Source organism: Pseudopodoces humilis, chromosome 24, assembly GCF_049639895.1.
Source record: "Pseudopodoces humilis isolate 2021_Gansu_Grassland_sample_001 chromosome 24, ASM4963989v1, whole genome shotgun sequence".
Taxonomy (NCBI): domain Eukaryota; kingdom Metazoa; phylum Chordata; class Aves; order Passeriformes; family Paridae; genus Pseudopodoces; species Pseudopodoces humilis.
In genome coordinates, this window is record NC_142223.1 from 1,222,579 (window position 1) to 1,239,312 (window position 16,734).

At 51.8% G+C, this 16,734-nt stretch overlaps 2 protein-coding genes across 4 annotated transcripts in view; one reads left to right on the forward strand and one right to left on the reverse strand.

The window, feature by feature from the left end:
• Window positions 1-17: 17 nt before the first annotated feature.
• On the forward strand, window positions 18-7,689 carry SLC66A1 (solute carrier family 66 member 1). 2 transcript variants are annotated; one of them, XM_088066386.1, is made up of 8 exons: window positions 18-453; window positions 942-1,129; window positions 1,870-1,999; window positions 2,369-2,456; window positions 3,377-3,525; window positions 4,280-4,372; window positions 5,190-5,375; window positions 7,286-7,689. In XM_088066386.1, exons 2-8 carry the CDS (start codon window positions 960-962, stop codon window positions 7,601-7,603), a joined length of 1,134 nt encoding a protein of 377 aa, XP_087922512.1. In that variant the 5' UTR covers window positions 18-453; window positions 942-959; the 3' UTR covers window positions 7,604-7,689. The 2 variants fall into 2 exon arrangements, with proteins under 2 accessions (XP_087922512.1, XP_005528313.3); XM_005528256.3 differs by having other exon boundaries at window positions 5,637-7,422.
• Window positions 7,690-8,972: 1,283 nt separating this feature from the next.
• The window catches only part of CAPZB (capping actin protein of muscle Z-line subunit beta), a 50,413-nt gene continuing 42,651 nt past the window's right edge, over window positions 8,973-16,734 (reverse strand). The window contains exons 7-10 of one of the 2 annotated variants that reach the window (XM_005528257.3): window positions 13,031-13,096; window positions 12,154-12,230; window positions 10,968-11,080; window positions 8,973-9,216 (exon numbers count right to left, since the gene is read on the reverse strand). In XM_005528257.3, the coding sequence (XP_005528314.1) occupies window positions 10,978-11,080; window positions 12,154-12,230; window positions 13,031-13,096 (246 nt within the window). In that variant the 3' untranslated portion in view covers window positions 8,973-9,216; window positions 10,968-10,977. The remainder of the gene's footprint in view (window positions 9,217-10,967; window positions 11,081-12,153; window positions 12,231-13,030; window positions 13,097-16,734) is intronic. The other variant, XM_005528258.3, reaches the window with a different exon arrangement.

Sequence of the window (16,734 nt, forward strand, 5' to 3'; positions counted from 1 at the left end):
CCCGCCCGGCCCCTCACACCGCCGGGCCCCTCACACCGCCGGGCCCCTCACACCGCCGGGCCCCTCACACCGCCGGGCCCGGCCCGAGCAGCCCGAGCTCGGGAGAAACGGCGGCTTTGGGAAAAGCGCAGCTGGGAACCCGAGGGGAGCGGGTGGGGAAAAGCAGCGGCTTTGTGAAAAAGCTCGCTGGTTTCACGCCGCGGGGCTGTGAAAAGTTCCCGAGGAAGCGGCTGAGGCGGCAGAGGAGCGGCAGGACTGGGGAGAGCGGAGGGTTTGGGACGGCGTTAAAGGAAACCCGGCAGCATTTGGGACAGCGGCAAAGGAAACCCGGCGGGTGTCTGAGTGTATTTGCAAAGAAAAATAGCCCAAGTGTCAAAAAGAACGGGTTTTCAAGGAAAAATAAAGTTCCGAACCGCGTCGGTGAGGAGGAGAGTGCCGGTGCTGCGAGGACAGGTTGGGTTGGATTTCGACTTCTTTTATTTATTCTCCCCCGCCCCCCCTTTTTCTTCTCCTTCTTTTCTTCTCCTTTTTTTCCTTCTTTTTTCTTCTTTTTTTTCTTCTTTTTTCTCTTCTTTTTTTTTTCTTCTTTTTTTTTTCTTCCTCCCTTCCATTTCCTTTTTCTTTTTTCTTCTTTTCATTTTCTTTTTCCTTTCCTTTTCTTTATTATTTTTTCCCTCCCTTCCCCCCCTTTCTTTTTTCCTCTTTTTTCTCCTTATTTCTTCTTTATTGCTTCTTCCTTCATTTCTTGTTTCTCCTTTGAGGCTAAACCCTGCCAGGCTGGCAGCAAACCCAAGGCCTATAAAAGTGTATTATTCACTAATGATCCATTTTTCCAACGTGAGCCAGCACCCGGAGGAGCCACAGCCCTGTCTCTCACCCAGATCTGATGTTATTAATCCCAGTGTTATTAATTTTTCCCTGTGTTATTCCCTTTTTCCCAGCGTTATCCCCGCAGTTCCATGGCTGCACGGCGCTGGAGTGGTCTCCCCTTTGGGAATCTCTCTGATTGTCCCAATGGCTCCCGCTGGATCATGGATGTGTTCAATGAGTGTGCCCAGGACAGCCGGGATGTCGCCAGCATCGTCCTGGGGCTGGGCTCCATCGCCTGCTTCATCGCTGCAGCCTTCCCGTGAGTACTGCTCCCAAATCCCTGGGTACTGCTCCCAAATCCTGGAGTACCACTCCCAAATCCCTGGGTACTGCTGCCAAATCCTTGGGTACTGCTCCCAAATCCCAGAGTACTGCTCCCAAATCCCGGAGTATCGCTCCCAAATCATGGAGTATCGCTCCCAAATCATGGAGTATCGCTCCCAAATCCCTGGGTACTTCTTCCAAATCCCAGAGTACCGCTCCCAAATCCCAGAGTATCACTCCCAAATCCCAGGGCACCGCTCCCAAATCCCAGGCAGCCCTTTCTGGGGGATGGCAGAATCCTAGCTGCCAGAATTCTTAAATTCCCTCCCCAAAGCAGCAAGGGCTCGGCAGATTTGGGGTGAGGGGAGCAGGCAGCACAGCCCCACAGCCTGGTGGTGGCCGTGGCGTTGTTGCCGTGTCAGGAATGTCGCCGTCAGGCACGTGCAGGGCGGGCAGGACAGGTCACACTGCAGAAGGAATGTCCCCGTGGGGTGCTTAGAAGTGCTGACACCAGGGTGGCAGAGGGGGCACGTGAGGAGTCACGGTTCTTTCGCAACCGGAGAGAAGCCGGGGATCATCTTCCCTGCTCCTCCCACTCGGTGACCTCCCTGGGGCCACGGGAGCCTGTGACCTTGCTTTTCCCACTTGGGGATCCGCAGGAATCCTGGGGATGGCTCCCAGGTAGCGCTGAAGCAGCTGAGGGTGATGTTTGTGCCTCTGCCCAATGCTCTGCAGGCAGTTTTACCAGGCCTGCAGGACGGGCATCATGGACCAGGCTCTCTCCATCTATTTCCTGCTGGGATGGCTGGGCGGAGACCTCCTCAACCTCATCGGTTCTTTCCTGGCTGATCAGCTGCCCCTGCAGGTACCGGGCCGGGCTGGCTCCCAAACACCCCGGCTCCAGGGAGGAGGGAGGGGCTGGAAGCTGCTTTACCCAGCATTGCTCCGGATGTCCCTCCAATCCTGGAATTGCTCCCTTTCCTCCCCCCCCCGGGTGTGATCCATTCTCTCCCAGGGATGCTCCCTGTTTCCCCTCTTGGTGTTTTCCCTTCTCTCCCAGGGATGCTCCCTTCTTCACCCCCTGAGTTACTCCTTCCTCTCCCTCTGGGGCTGCTCCCTTCTCCCTGCCAGGACACTCCCCTCTCCCCCAGGGAGAGCAGGGGAGCAGCCCTGTGGGACCAGCCCAGCCCAGCCAGGCCCCCGTGGGTGTCCCCAGCGCGTCCCCTCCTCACAGGTGTACACGGCCATCTACTACGTGCTGGCAGACCTGGGGATGCTCTCCCTCTACTGCTACTACCGGGTGAAGAACGGGGGCAGAGCGTGTGAGTTGGGGCAGGGCTGGGGACAGAGAGGGGGGGATTCCAGGGAGCTCTGGGAGCCCGGGGAGATTCCAGGCACAGTAATTAGATGCCTCTTACTGCTTGCTGGTTTTGTTTTCGGGGTTTTTTGGATCATTTAAGCCTCTAGGAGAGCCAAAACCAACAGTTACAGGCTGGGCTTGGGGTTTCTGCAGACTCTGCAAGCCCCCTCACGGTGTCCAGGCTGAACACAACCCCCAGCATGAGCCTCACTGGGCACAGAAATCCATAAATCCCTCACAGTTACACAGTGACTCCACCTGGGAGCTGGGAAGCACAGAACTCCTGACTCAGGCAGTGCTGGGAGGGAAAGGGGGAAGTTTTCTGGCTGTTTCAGGGTCAGTGCTCTACCCTTGACAGGGAAGCTCCTGGAGTGAAAAGGGAACCTGAGCAGCTCTTGCAGGGCTTAATCAGTGAGAGAAAACAGAACATCCCCTTTCCAGCACTGCTCCTTGGGACTGGGATAATTATTTAACTTGGTGAAGACATGTAAAGTGATCAACCAATTGATATTTGACCCATTGTTAAGCTGGAGAGCTTGTTTATTGAATTTAATCACTAAAAATTACTGAAAAATAATAAATTACTACTAACAAATAAGCCACAGCAGGGCTTGCTCTGGCAGGGGTTTGAAAGTGATTTAAAACAGTGAAATTTTCTAGTGGGGATGATTTTTAAGAGCCCTAAACCCAAAGAAACCGAGATAGGAGCAGTCTCCTCCCTGATGAGGTACAGATTGGGCACATCACTGGAGATAAATCACAGCAAGCACCCACAGCAGCCTCTGCCCCATCCCTTGGTGAGATAAGGGAGAGTTTTGAGGTTTCTTCACCCGGGGCTGTTGCTGGGTTCTCCCTTACCAGGCTGTGTCTGACTCCCTGCAGTCCCTGCTCCCATCAACTCTGCCTTCCTGTTCCTCTCCGTGGGGTCCCTGGCCAGCCTCTCCCTCCTGGGCACGGCCAGCACCGAGGATCCCGCCTCCTTCAAAGGGAGATCTCTGCTCTCAGCTCCCGGGGATGAGCTTGGAACAAAGGTGAGCCACTTCCTAAACCTGGGAGATGGGATGGAGGTGTGGGTGGGGACGTCCTGCTGGATGCTGTGATCCCAAAAATCCATCCTGGACCCCACCACGTGTTTTGGGGTTAGGGGCTGTTCCTATTTTAGGAGCAATTTGTTCTCTGGGAGACTGTTACAGTCCAGGAAGGTGACACTGGAAGGAGAGCTTTTTCCTCCAAAATTCAAGAAGAGTTTGCTGCAGGGTTTCAGACATTTCAGGGCATTTTCACTTCAAACTTCAAGCACTTCTATGGGCCTGCTGAAGAGTCAGCAAGCCTCACATTCCCCACATCTCTGTTTGCACACAGACTTTATCTCAAGTAGCTGCATAGGATGGACAGTCTCCAAAAAAAATGTGGTTCCTCTTTTCAGGAAATTTGAAAGATTTCTCCCCTTTAATTCTTTTTTCAATTATCCACATTTATATATATTATTGAAAATCAAGCAAGGGAGTGCAGTAAGCTAACTCAGTTGGCTGAAACTGAGGGTAGGTTTGCGAAATAATTTTGCTCTGGCAATAGAAAAGGACCTCTCCGAGCAATGCAAATAACCCCAAATCCCGTTAAAGCAGATTGCACTGGCTGTTTTCCTGTGGCAGAGTGAAATAGAATTATCAGCTGTAATTACCCCCGGGCTGTCCGAGGAGGGGAGCCGGGCACACGCGGCCTGGGTGTGGCCGTGCTGGGGCTCTGAGCGCGGGGGCTGTCCCTGTACCCGCCCCTGCCTTGCAGCCTTTCTCCAGGACTGAAATAATTGGATTTACCATCGGCTCCATCTCCTCCGTGCTCTACCTGTGCTCCCGAGTGCCCCAGATCTGCACCAACGTGAGTGCCCAGCCCGGGACTCTGGGGTTCCTCACCTGTCACTCCAAGGGGGCTGGGGATTCTCCTTTCTCCCCCTGGGATCTCTTTTCTCCTCTGGGGGATTCTCCTTTCTCCCCTGAGGATTCTCCTTTCTCCCCTTGGGGATCTCTTTTCTCCCTTGGGGATCTCTTTTCTCCCCCTGAGGATTCTCCTTTCTCCCCCTGAGGGATTCTCCTTTCTCCCCCTGGGGGATTCTCCTTTCTCCCCCTGGGGGATTCTCCTTTCTCCCCCTGAGGGATTCTCCTTTCTCCCCCTGAGGGATTCTCCTTTCTCCCCCTGAGGGATTCTCCTTTCTCCCCCTGAGGGATTCTCCTTTCTCCCCCTGAGGGATTCTCCTTTCTCCCCCTGGGGGATTCTCCTTTCTCCCCCTGGGGGATTCTCCTTTCTCCCTTGGGGGATTCTCCTTTCTCCCTTGGGGGATTCTCTTTTCTCCCCTGGGGATCTCTTTTCTCCCCTGGGGATCTCTTTTCTCCCCTGGGTGTTCTCCTTTCTCCTCAGGGATATTTCCTTTCTCTCTGCTCAGAGGTCCCAGGCCCCATCTCTGATTATTCCATAAGGGGCTATTTCTCTGTATTTATTTTTCTCCACTCCCTTTAACCTACCAATATTTTGAGGGTGGGGCTTTCATTTTGTGCTATTTACAAGGCAAGGGGGAACTAAAAAACTCTCAGCTCTGTCACCACTTCTCTTTTTTAATGCTGTGGGAGAGGGTGATTAATACCACGCTGTAGAGAGATTTAGGAGAGCTGCACCCAGGCTCCTCTCCCTCTTTCCCCAGTACAAGAGGAAATCCACCAGCGGTGTCTCCTACTCTCTCTTTGCCCTGGTGATGCTGGGGAATTCCCTGTACGGCCTCAGCGTCCTCCTGAAGAACCCAGAGCCAGGCCAGGGCCAAGGTGACTACATCCTGCACCACCTGCCCTGGCTCGTGGGCAGCCTGGGCGTCCTGGCCCTCGACCTGGTTGTATCCTTTCCCCTGGGCTGGGATCCCATCCCTGCGCTCCTTGCAGGGAGTGGAACGGGCAGGGCAGGGGAGCTGCTGCTCCGTGGCTGATTTGTGGTGTTGCTGCTGCTCTGTGAGTGATTTGTTGTGTTGCACTGGCCTCAGCCCCTGGTTTGCATCCATCTCCTTGTCCCGTTCCCACCTCTCCTGGCGCAAACTCGGGGTGGTGACACAGGAGCCTGAGACCCACGCTGTGAGTGCAGAGCCTTGACAGATCCCCAGATCTCCTTCCAGTTCCTGGCGTATCGGAAAGGCCGGCCCAGATCCCTGGAGGAGAGGGATGCTCTCCTTGGGGAGCAGGATGAGAGCCCAGAGAGCTGACAGAGGGCCCTGCCCCACAGGGAGAGGAGGAGGAGGAGGAGGAAGGTGGCCTTAGGGCCGGGCAGACTGGCCCCCCCATCCTGGTGGCTCCTGGCAGAAGAGGCTCCGAGCCTGTTGTGCTGCCCAGGTGGTGGCAGAGGACACTGCTGGGACACCTCGTGCCTCAGTGGTGCTTTCAGGATAAAAGGGAATTTTTGGGTGGCTCAGTTGCTCTTCCCTGCTCCGGTTCCCCACAGCTGAGCCCGGTCACGGCTGCGTCTCCCAGGGGTGATCTGGGACTTCCTTGGTGCTGAAAAACGTGGGGAGGGGACAGGGATGACTGACCTGGCACAGACACGAGCACCGCTGTGACCTCACAACTCCCCCTCAGCTCCTTCTGGAAAACACCCCGGGCTGGATCCAGTGGGGAAGGAGCGGCAGAACCAAAGCCTTCAGTCCACACCTCTTTTAATTAGCACGGCTCACCCACCTATAAAACACATCCTTCCCCACCTGCCTCCCTTGGTTTCATTTTGCTGCTTTACCTGGCAGCTCCTAACGAGTCTCACACTCCCATTTCTCTGACTTCTCGTTTTTTGCCTCACCCATATTTTAATTGCACGGATTCCTCAGGGAAGTTGATCCATTGCTGTTCCCCAGCAGAAGAGCTGCCTCTGCTCACTCTGGTTTTCAGTTCCTGCCCTCTCTCCTTGATGAATTTATCAACTTGATGAATTTATCCTCAACCTGTTGAGTTCATCCCCAGCACTGATGAGTTTATCCCCCTCTAGGGGCCCTGAACTCGGCTCAGGGAAGGGTGGGAAGCAGGGGTGGTCTGGAAAAAGCTGTGTCCCCATCAGGAGAGAGTGGAGGTGTAGCCAGGCTCTCTCCTGTGTGCTGAGCTCTTCCTGCTGGGCATGAGCAGCTCAATCTCCCTGGGAAAAACCAACCAAAGCTTGGACACCCTTCAGGAAAAACTGTCACAGCTTGGCCTTGTGAAAACAAGAGCTTTCCTTTTCCTGAGTTGCAATCAGCTCTTCCTTTTGCTTTCCTTTGCCCTCTCGTGCTCCCTCCCTGATCCCCAGCATCGTGTCCCTTTTGGCTTTGGCTGCATTCTCACTAATTTATGATTCCTCAGCCAGTCCATGACGTTTGTCCTTCCCAAGGAAGTTGCTCTGCTTTTTGTCCTCGCCCTGAGGACACCAACCCAATGGATCTCACATTAAATGGGATTCCAGCTGCTCAGTGCCCACCTGCCCAGCAGCACGTTCACTCAAACACAAGCTGGGCCAGGGCTTGGGGCTGAGCCAGCTGTTTTCAGAAAGGAAATGTAGATTTCAGTCTCTCTGAGCCCCTTGAAGTGAGTGGGTTTTTACTGGATTAATTCACCATTCACAGGCATTCACCGCTCACCTCATCCTGAAGCCAGCAGCATTTCCTTCCCTGTCTTTCCCTGGGAATTGTAGAACAATTCCTACCCAGTTTTAATCATGAGCAAACCCCTCATCTCTGCCCCTCACAACACTGAATGATTGTCACATGCTGGCTTTTCCTAAACCTGGACGAAGCAGCTCAGCCCTGAGGAGGAAAAAACCCATCTTTACATCTGTGTCTGTATTTATGTGTGTCACAGTCTGTCCCCACAGGTGTACCCAAAGCACGAGTTAGGTACAAAGCTGATTTACTCTGCCTTTACTCGGGCTGGGCAGGATGGAGCAACACAGAGCTTTACACACCCACAACCACCTCAGGAGGGGCTGGGAATTCCTGAGGCTCCCCCCGAGGTTCCCATCCCTGCCAAGCCACCGCTGCAGCCCTGTCCCTGTGCTCGGGGTTCTGCAGAGGCAAATGTTAAAGCAGAAAAGGCTGAGCCTTTCAACCACCCCTGAGGGAAACTGAGAACCTCTCCAGGAGTCTCCAGCTTCAGGGGAGGTTGGTGTTGGGATAGAAGTGTGAGACAGCAGCACAATTCCAGTGTTCCCTGGGGAATCCCATCCTTTCCCAGCCCACGTCCCTTCCACAGGCTCTGGGTCAGCTCTGCCCACCTGCAGGAGTCTGGGTGGGACCCAGCTCACGGTACCAAAGCAAATTAGAGCACATTAATTAATCAGTGCCGACTAACAGAGGGCAATTCCCAGAGCCAGGGCAGCAGGAGCCTGGCAGATCTTCATGGGCTTGAAATGAGGTTTGCTACAACCAAACCTGGAGCAGGCAAAGCTGTGCCAGGTCCCTGTGCCCAAGGGCCCGGGAGGGGACACGGGGAGCAGGGAGGAGCTTTGGGGACAGCACGGATGGGAGGAACCAGCCACCCCAGCACCCTGCCCAGGGCTGGACACACAGGAACCCCCCGGGCTTAAATCAGATATAATTGGGATTGAATCAGGATAAAAAACAGGATTTTTTTAGCACACCCATGCAGATCCTTCTCCCATAAATATGAAATATATCTATAAATCTGGATATAAATCTGCTGGGTGCCTGGAGCATCCCTCAACCCCAGCACCTTGGAGAGGCAGCAGGGCCATCACACCCCCTTCCAGACAAACATTCTGGATGTGGGACAAAAAACAAACCCCAAGTGACCCAAGGAAGGAAAGAGAAACAAGAAGGACACAACCACACACACATCTTCCTGGGATTTTTTTGGTTTTTATTGTTATAGTCTTTTTTTTTTCTTTTTTTTTTTTTTTCCATTTTTTTTTTTAGTATGGAGGCTCAAGTATCAGATGTAGATTCAATTTAAGCTTTACAAAAAAACAAAAAAAATCAAAACAAAAAACCCCTTTTGCATTCCATAAAAATTGACAGAAAAGCGCCTTGGAACCAGGCTATAGAAGAGCAGAACTTTCAGCAGGTCTCCAAATCACCATCTCCTGCACATCTGGGTTACTCAGTATGGTACAAGCTCAAGGAACACCCTCTCTTCCCTCCCTCCCTCCAGCCAGCCCCTGTTCCCAGCCCCCAAACATACGTGGAATAGATTTTCTTATTATTTTTTTGTTTTGTTTTTCCAGTTCTTCCTCTTTCACACACCACAGTATTTAATAAATTTTTGTTTTACATTTTTTACACCAATGTAACAAAAGGCAGGAGGGGTCGAGGGAGGAAAAGACAAACAATGATCTGTGGTGATGCATATAAATGGGAGAGGGTGGGAAAGAGGGGGGAGAAGAAAATAAAATACGTGGAACTTCTACAGAAACATAGCCTAAGGTCTTGATAGTAAAATGTGGTGCAAAGTAGGCCTCAGAGACTGAAAAAGTTTGTACAGCTTTATTCATGGGGAGAGGATGGCGTTGCATGGAGAGTATTGGATGCAAATCGTGACGTGACCAACAGAAAAGGGCGGGGGATGATTCTCTACGAAAGGAATCTAACGAGTGCATGGCATGGCTGGTTAGCACGGACAGGACTTTAACTTTGCTGCTTTCTCTTCAAAGCCTCCACCAGGTCGTTTTTAAGAGCTTCTTGTTTTGATTTGTCTGCAAAAGTCTGCACAGACCTGCGGGGAAGAAGGAAAGGCGCGTCAGAGGGGAGGGAAGGGGTGGGAGTCGGGAGGAAGGAGAAGCCCCTCAGCCCAGGCTCGGCTCTGCCTGCTGGACCCCGGGAAGCAGAAGGAGATGTGAGCACTCAGAACCACTCAGAACACGGAGCAGAACTCGCTCTGGTGAGGATCAGCACCCACAGCTGCCGAGGGACATCCCCAACCTTTGGTGTTACAGACTGCAAGAAGCCCAGCGTCCCGCAGCGAGGGGGGTTAGCGCTCCTGCTCCCCCAAAGTCCAGAGAAAACCCAGCCCCACCTGGCTGGGGAGCTCTGACCCTTCTGCAGGATTGTTCACCCAGGAAAAGCAGCCAATGGTTCTGCTCTCCAATCTGCCTGTCTTTGTAGCTTCCCTAAGGAGTGAGTGATCAAAGCAGCTGAAGAGGAACAGAGATACTGTCACAAGGTTATTGCAAGGCTTCCCTTTGCCTCATAGTACAGAGCAAAAGCTCCAGGAATCACCTGGGAGATGCCCGTGGAAAACCTCTGATTTGAGACAATAAGAAATTTCCACTTTTAAAAGGCCCCTCTTAAATAAACTGATGGAACAGGTTCTATCCAGAACCAAACCCTTCCAGAGCTGCTGCCACAGGGAAGTGGTAGGATCCAGCTGGGAAGGATTTCTCCCCACCTAAAGCACATTTCACAGCCTTTAGTGGAAGGTTTCCCTGCCCATGGCAGGGGGCTGGAGTTGGATGAGCTTTAAGGGCCCTTCCAACCCAAACCACTCTGGGATTCTGTGATTCAGAGCAACCTCATTTTCCCTGCTTGCTGTCTCCTGTAAACAAGGCTGCTCTTTGTGGTGGTGATTTTCCTACCATTTTTACAACAGTATTTCCATTCTCTTGTCTCTGGGGACTTCTGCTGCTTTAATAAAAACATATACACATTTATAATTGCATTTGTCACAGGCTGAACAAGTGGTTCTTGGCCACTATCAACAAACAGTCGGTCAGCTGGATGTGTTTGAAACGACGTCTGGAACTGGTTAGGAACTGGAGTGGAAGGTTAAGCTGGCTCAGGGTTAGTCACTGCCGTGCACTCCTGACACTCAGAGCTCCAGAGCAAACGAGCAACAAACCCCTCTGGAGGCTGGGCAATGTCTGGGTGAGCTCCAGCAGGACTGCAGCTCCAGCTCCAAGGAAATTCCAAACCCAGCAGGCTCACGGGGACGGGCGTGTGGACGAGCACACCTCTACTCAGAAATCATGGGAAGAACCAGACTCTTTTTTGTTTTTTTCCCAAACTCCCAAAATTCCATTCTCTGGAATGGACTGGATGGCTGGAATGGATTTCCAAGATTCCCAGGATTTCATTCTGCAGGGAGGACACTGGGATTACAGGGAATTTCTTCATGGAAGTGGTGAACCACAGGTGTAAAAAACCCGGAAAAAAAAACACTTCTGGACTGAAGCAGCCCGATCCCACAGCACTCCAGGCACAGGCCCACGTGCTCCTTCCCTGCTCCCAAGCCAGAGTGCAGAGTGCTGAATCCTGCCCCAATTCCAAGAGCCAGGAGGAGGAGGAGGAAACATTTCAAACAAGAACCACAGCGTTGTGGCTGCGCTGAGACAGAGCCCGGGGGCGGCCGGGCTGCGCCGCCGCCGCTCCCTGCGGGATTAGGGGTTAGTTCTTCCCGGTACCATGCAGGGGCTGGGCTGGTGAGTCCTGGTTTAGTGCTGGCTCACACCTCACAGGCAGCGAGGGTACCTGGATTGGTTTAGTTATCAGGCTGGATGTAGATCTGGCGCTGGGTCAACACTTGAGAAAGTTCCCTCTGCAACTGCTTATACTTTTGGTTGTCGGGAATAGCATCGATAGATCTACAGAGAGCAGTGGGAAACCAGGGAGCAAAGAGGGAAAAGAGAAGTCAGAAGAGCTCGGTAACACAGAGCTGGGGCTCTGGGAAGCAGCAGGGAGGAGAAGGGGACACGCACAGGTGAGAAGGGAAGGGCTGAGGGTGTTCTGGGTGTTTCCATCACACGGGGCCAGGACTCAGAGCGAGGGATGGGGAGACACAGCAGAGATTCAACAGCTCAAGGCAACGTTCCCAAGAGAAAGGTTCTATTACAGATTCCCTCTGCTGGTAACAAAAACTTCCTGGCTAAACCCTGCTCAGCACAGAGGAAACTGAGGCTGAGCTGGGCTTGGGGCAGAACCCAGAGCAGCAGAACTCGGAGCCCCTCCCGCAGCTCCTGCTGCTCCCTCTGCCCACACAGCAGCACCAATGTTTAATTAACTTCAGTTTCCTCTCTTTTTCCACATCTCAGTGCGTGAGGGAAGAGCAGAGCATTTCTCTGTGCCCTGTGGTTATTCTACATTCCCACACTGAGCTGGGAGGTCTCTCTGAACTTTAAAATGATCACAGTTCTATACTTTGTGAGCAAGAGAATCACCAGCTTGGGATTTCCATGTCCAATTCCTGGCCAGGAATGAGCAGGGGCTGAAAAGTACAGCACAGTTCCCCTACAGAAATGCACAGGGAATTTCATCTCTTCTCATACACTCTATTTTGACCAGTGGTGTTGAGAGAAAGACAGAATTTAAAACAAACCCTGAACACCACAAACCACCCACATCATGACTTAATCCTGGGATTATTTTTAAGGACAGCAGAAAGAGAAGACAGAATTTAAGCAGAGCTTGCAAGACTGTGAAGAATAAAACTAATGAGAAATAATCTGAAAACACAAACGTTAATTGGGCTGTTTTGCTCCTGGTGAGGGAAAAAGGGATTAAAACATTTCTTCACATTTCTGCAGTAGAAGAGTTCCCTGGACTCCACACAACAAATATTGTCCCAAAACTCAGGGAAGGAGGAAAAAAAAAAAGCAGCTCAAGGCTGGGGTGGCACCACAGGGATGCAAAGGATCCCCAGCCCCTGCAGCTCCCTTACCTCAGCCCATTAACGATGTCCTTTGTCTTTCCAAAATAAATCTCGTTCAGTGTACTTCTGATTTTGTTTTCCATGTCCTGGAAAATAAAGCAGCAGCTCTTGAATCAGCTCAGCCGTTTGCAGGCTCGCTGCACACCCGGAGCATTCCCAGCCTTTCCCAGCCCATGGAATTCTCAGCACCACGAGAGGGCAGCTCCTCTCCAGCTCTGCAAGCAGCAAAATCCATCAGCCCAACCCTCCCAAATCAGCCCTCCAGCAAAACCAACAGTCCCCAGCTCTGTGCTCAGGGCTCACTTTGGATTTTTGATTTGTTCCTTAAAGCTGCACCACAGAGCTCTGAGAGAGATCCTGTAACAAAGCAGCTTTCGCTCAAACAACTTTAAAAAAGGGATCCAAAAAGAAGGAGCTGCCTTTCTTTAATTTCCCAGTTCCCTAAAAATGCACCATAGTTGAGGATTTCCTCCTTTCCTGGCTATAAAAATCAAGGGAATGTGGAACAGCTTCAGGACAGTGCAGTGAAACAGAAAACTGGTGCTGAGCAGCTCGTGCTGAGCTTCCAGTGCTGCCACAAAACCCAAAACTAAACCCAGTTCCAGGGCATTTCCTAACACTCAACTTTGGGTCCAAGGGACAGTGCTATGTAGCAACCTGACTTGAAATAATTCTTCCCAAAAGTGGCTGAGAAAGCAAATACGGGGGTAGGAAGTTGTTAATTTGAATTAGGGAATTCAAATTAATTTGAATTAGGAATGGGAGGAGAAGACAAGGGGCAGAGTGCCCACAAACAGGAGGAGCACTGAGCAACAACAGCAATGAGTAAATTCTTTGTAAAGAAAAACGCAACAAAATCCAAATTTGAACAAAAGAAGTCACTCACCTCTACCAAGCGGCCGATATTGGCTATGTGTGGAGAGGAGTCACTCACAGTCTCATCCTTCTCCATCTGCAAAGGAAAGCACAGATCCATCCATCACAGGAATCTGGGGGCAGGGCAGTGTCCAGGAGGGCTGGGAGAAGGCTCTGAGCAGCTCCTCCAGCGTGGAGAACGCGCTGAGAAACCCCCAGCGCTCGCCACGGGCACCGAGATGTGGTGGAATCAAAAGCAGGAATGAAAAGAACCCCCACAAGAGCCACCCCCTCCCCAGTGAGGAACAGCCAGGTGGCTTCTGCAGGAGGAATTCAGAGCTGGAACAACTGGAGAGCACAGTGAGATCTTTCACCCCGACATCAGAACTGGGAGCTGGATTTCATCTGACTGTGCCTCGTGGAACACCCATCCCATGGCCAAGCTCTGAGCCAAGGGAAAATCCCACCCTCCCCAGCTCCTGAGGTGAAAATCGTGCCCAAAACACGGCCAAGCTGTTCCACAATCAACATCAGACCCAGGAACCTCGGCAGGATTTGCTGAGACAGCACGAAAACAAAACTGGGAGACAAATGCAGTGGGAAGAGGAGTCTTCAAAGGGTTTCACTAATCCCACTGACTTCTCTCATCCATCTGCTCCTATCCCTCCCTCGGGGCACAGTTCAAAACTCTGGGCCAGCCACAGGTTTCTCCTCCTAAGCCAAGTCTGTAACAGGCTTGGGGAAGCGTGTAATTTACTTGGACCCCCGAAGGCAAAGGATAACCTGGAAGAGGAGGAGAAAGAGCAGCAGGACGTTTAATTTTGCCTTCAGACTGTTTACATGGAATGGAGACGCTGCCTGGAGAAGGGATCCAGCTGCAGTGCAGGGACAGTGCAAACCTGAACTACACAAACTCTGCACATCTCAGCAAACTGCCCAAATCTGGGGCAGTCCTGTGCCTCCTCCACACCTGGACAGGCCCAGCTCCCTGGCTGAGAAGCAGAATCTGAAAATAGAATTATTTCTTTTTAAAGAAAAAAAAAAAAAAAAAGTATATTATTACATCTCCATAAAAACTGCTGCCAGAAGGAAAACATTTTTATGTGCTCTGGAAGGCCAGATGTTACAAGAGGCTGTTTAATGGAGTGCAGGATCAGCCATGGCCCACAAACACTTGGGGTTTGTTGAGTTGTTGGGGTTTTTAGCGGTTCCTTCCTGTGGCTGGCACTGCACAGCTCCAGCAGAACAATTTTTGCTGGATTTGCTGGGAGGGGAAATTCCCTCTACAGGTTAAGGAGCAGCTTTCCCTTAATTCCCCACCTGCCTGTGGGCTCAGCCAAACCTCAGGGTGAGCCCAGACCAGTCCCAGCCCAGTCCCAGTCCAGCTCAGCCCAGTCCCAGCCCAGCTCAGTCCAGTCCCAGTCCAGCTCAGCCCAGTCCCAGCCCAGCTCAGCCCAGTCCCAGCCCAGCTCAGCCCAGTCCCAGTCCAGCTCAGCCCAGTCCCAGTCCAGCTCAGCCCAGTCCCAGCCCAGCTCAGCCCAGTCCCAGCCCAGCTCAGCCCAGTCCCAGCCCAGCTCAGCCCAGTCCCAGTCCAGCTCAGCCCAGTCCCAGTCCAGCTCAGCCCAGTCCCAGCCCAGCTCAGCCCAGTCCCAGCCCAGCTCAGCCCAGTCCCAGCCCAGCTCAGCCCAGTCCCAGTCCAGCTCAGCCCAGTCCCAGTCCAGCTCAGCCCAGTCCCAGCCCAGCTCAGTCCAGTCCCAGTCCAGCTCAGCCCAGTCCCAGCCCAGCTCAGCCCAGTCCCAGCCCAGCTCAGCCCAGTCCCAGCCCAGCTCAGCCCAGTCCCAGCCCAGTCCAGCCTAGCCCAGTCCAGCCCAGTCCCAGCTCCCCTGCCTGGCTCCCCCAGCCCTCTGCTCCAACTCTGACTCAGGGAAACTCATTTCTCTGGGATTTCCAGGGCTGGCTGCTCACTTTGGATGTTTCCTGCATGGATTAAAGCTGCCTGGCCTTTCTGTAAACATCATTTGGAGGAATTATACAAAGAGGGACATTTGAGCTGGAGAAACACTTTGTTTTGTGGTGAAAGGGTCTGAAAACACCAGCAAAGGTAGAAGGGAACTCGTCCTCTGGTTTGGCCTGAAAAGCCAACAACAGCCACAGCTGCTCTGGCCACGGAGCAAAGTGAAAATCCCTTTAATGAAACACAAACAGCAACGTGTGCCAAGGGCTCCCAAAGCCACAGGCAGAGGGGCAGGCTGAAGGTGGAAAATATGTGGAATTATTTGAGTATCAGTAAGGCTAAATTTGCATCTCCAGCACTTATTGCAAACTATAACCAAGAAATGGAGGTTGTGATCTCTGCAGGGCTTGTAGGGATCAGCTGAGAACTGAGCCCAGAGATCTGCTGTGTAACATTCCATTCCTTTAGTTAATTAAGTAATTAATTAAACACATCCCATTTCCTTCACCAAACCATGGGCAAACCTGGGGGACCTTTACCCACCTGCACCACGTCTGAACCCAATGTTCTGCTGCTAAAACCACGACAGGAGCACAAATCTCCCCTCTGGAGCTTTGAGAGGGGAGAGTCAAAGCAAGCGAGGCCAAGGTGCACTGAGGACAGGCACCCTGCTCAGACCCTCGTTTTCCTTGGCACAGCTCCTGCTCCGAGGCCACAGCCACAGCCAGGCCCTTGGCCTTAACTTCACAGCTCTGATTTACAGGATTAGCAAGGCTGGGATTAAATATGTGGCCGGGTCACCATAACTCTGGTGGAATTACTGCAAAAAGAGGCAAAAAAAAAAAGCTCAAAACCGTCTCCAGATGCCTTTTCCCTTCGTTTGCTTTTCCATCGGCTTCTTCAATGTCAACAAGGTGGAAAGAAAAATCACCCAGGCTGGAGCAAGCTGTGCAAGATTAACCCAGTTTCAGTCCCTCTCTGCAATCCCTCCTTGCCTTCACCTGGCTCAAACCTGCACAAAACCATGAGGTTTTTAACAGACTCTGCATTGTCCTTTGTGTGGAAAGCCCCAGTCTGCCCTGGGAAGGCTCATAAAGGAGTTTCAGCTGCTGCCAATCTCTCCATGACCTTACAATGTGCCTCCTGTCCTCCTGAGTTTATTACTCTGCTCCACTCAGTGACTTCCAGAGCCCAAAGCAAGCCCAGCTCACCAGCAGGGAGGCAGAAACCTTTGGCAGGTGCTGCAGCCTCATCCAAGGAATTCCAGTTCAGCAGATCCTGCCTGGCAGGGACTGCAGGGATCTGCCAGCCTGGCACCTTCCTGCTGAAAACCAGCTCTCAGGAGGCAGGAAAAGTCATTAATGCTGGCACATTAGGACAGATTTATATTATTTTTTTAATTTTTTTAGATTTTTAGAAAATAAATTTTTAGATTTTTTTTTTTTATGCAGGAAGAAAACACCAAAGGAAAATTGTAATTGATGTCCTTAAAAAAAAAATCTTACAGTCAGTGCAAAATTCAGGTTTGTTCTCAGTGGTTTAGCTTTTTAAAGAGAGATGTAAGAAAAGAAGTCATCCTGTGTTTTTATAATCCAGTGAGAAAGTGGGCAAATCTTACAGATAAAAATATCCCTGCAACACTCAGGGGAAAAACAAAAATTGAGGAACACCAAAAGACAAACTGAGACTTAGGAGCAAGTCTAAACTGCTGAATGTTTTGTATTTTTAATGGCAAGCCCCAATGTGACAAGCACAGTTCAAGGGGGCTTTCTGCTAATTAC

Bases quoted from the DNA above. Each gene is read 5' to 3' on its own strand.
- SLC66A1 (XM_088066386.1), top strand. From the start codon at position 960: ATGGCTGCACGGCGCTGGAGTGGTCTCCCCTTTGGGAATCTCTCTGAT. The intron at 1,130-1,869 runs GTGAGTACTGCT...AATGCTCTGCAG, and splicing joins TTCATCGCTGCAGCCTTCCC to GCAGTTTTACCAGGCCTGCA. The intron at 2,000-2,368 runs GTACCGGGCCGG...CCCTCCTCACAG, and splicing joins CTGATCAGCTGCCCCTGCAG to GTGTACACGGCCATCTACTA.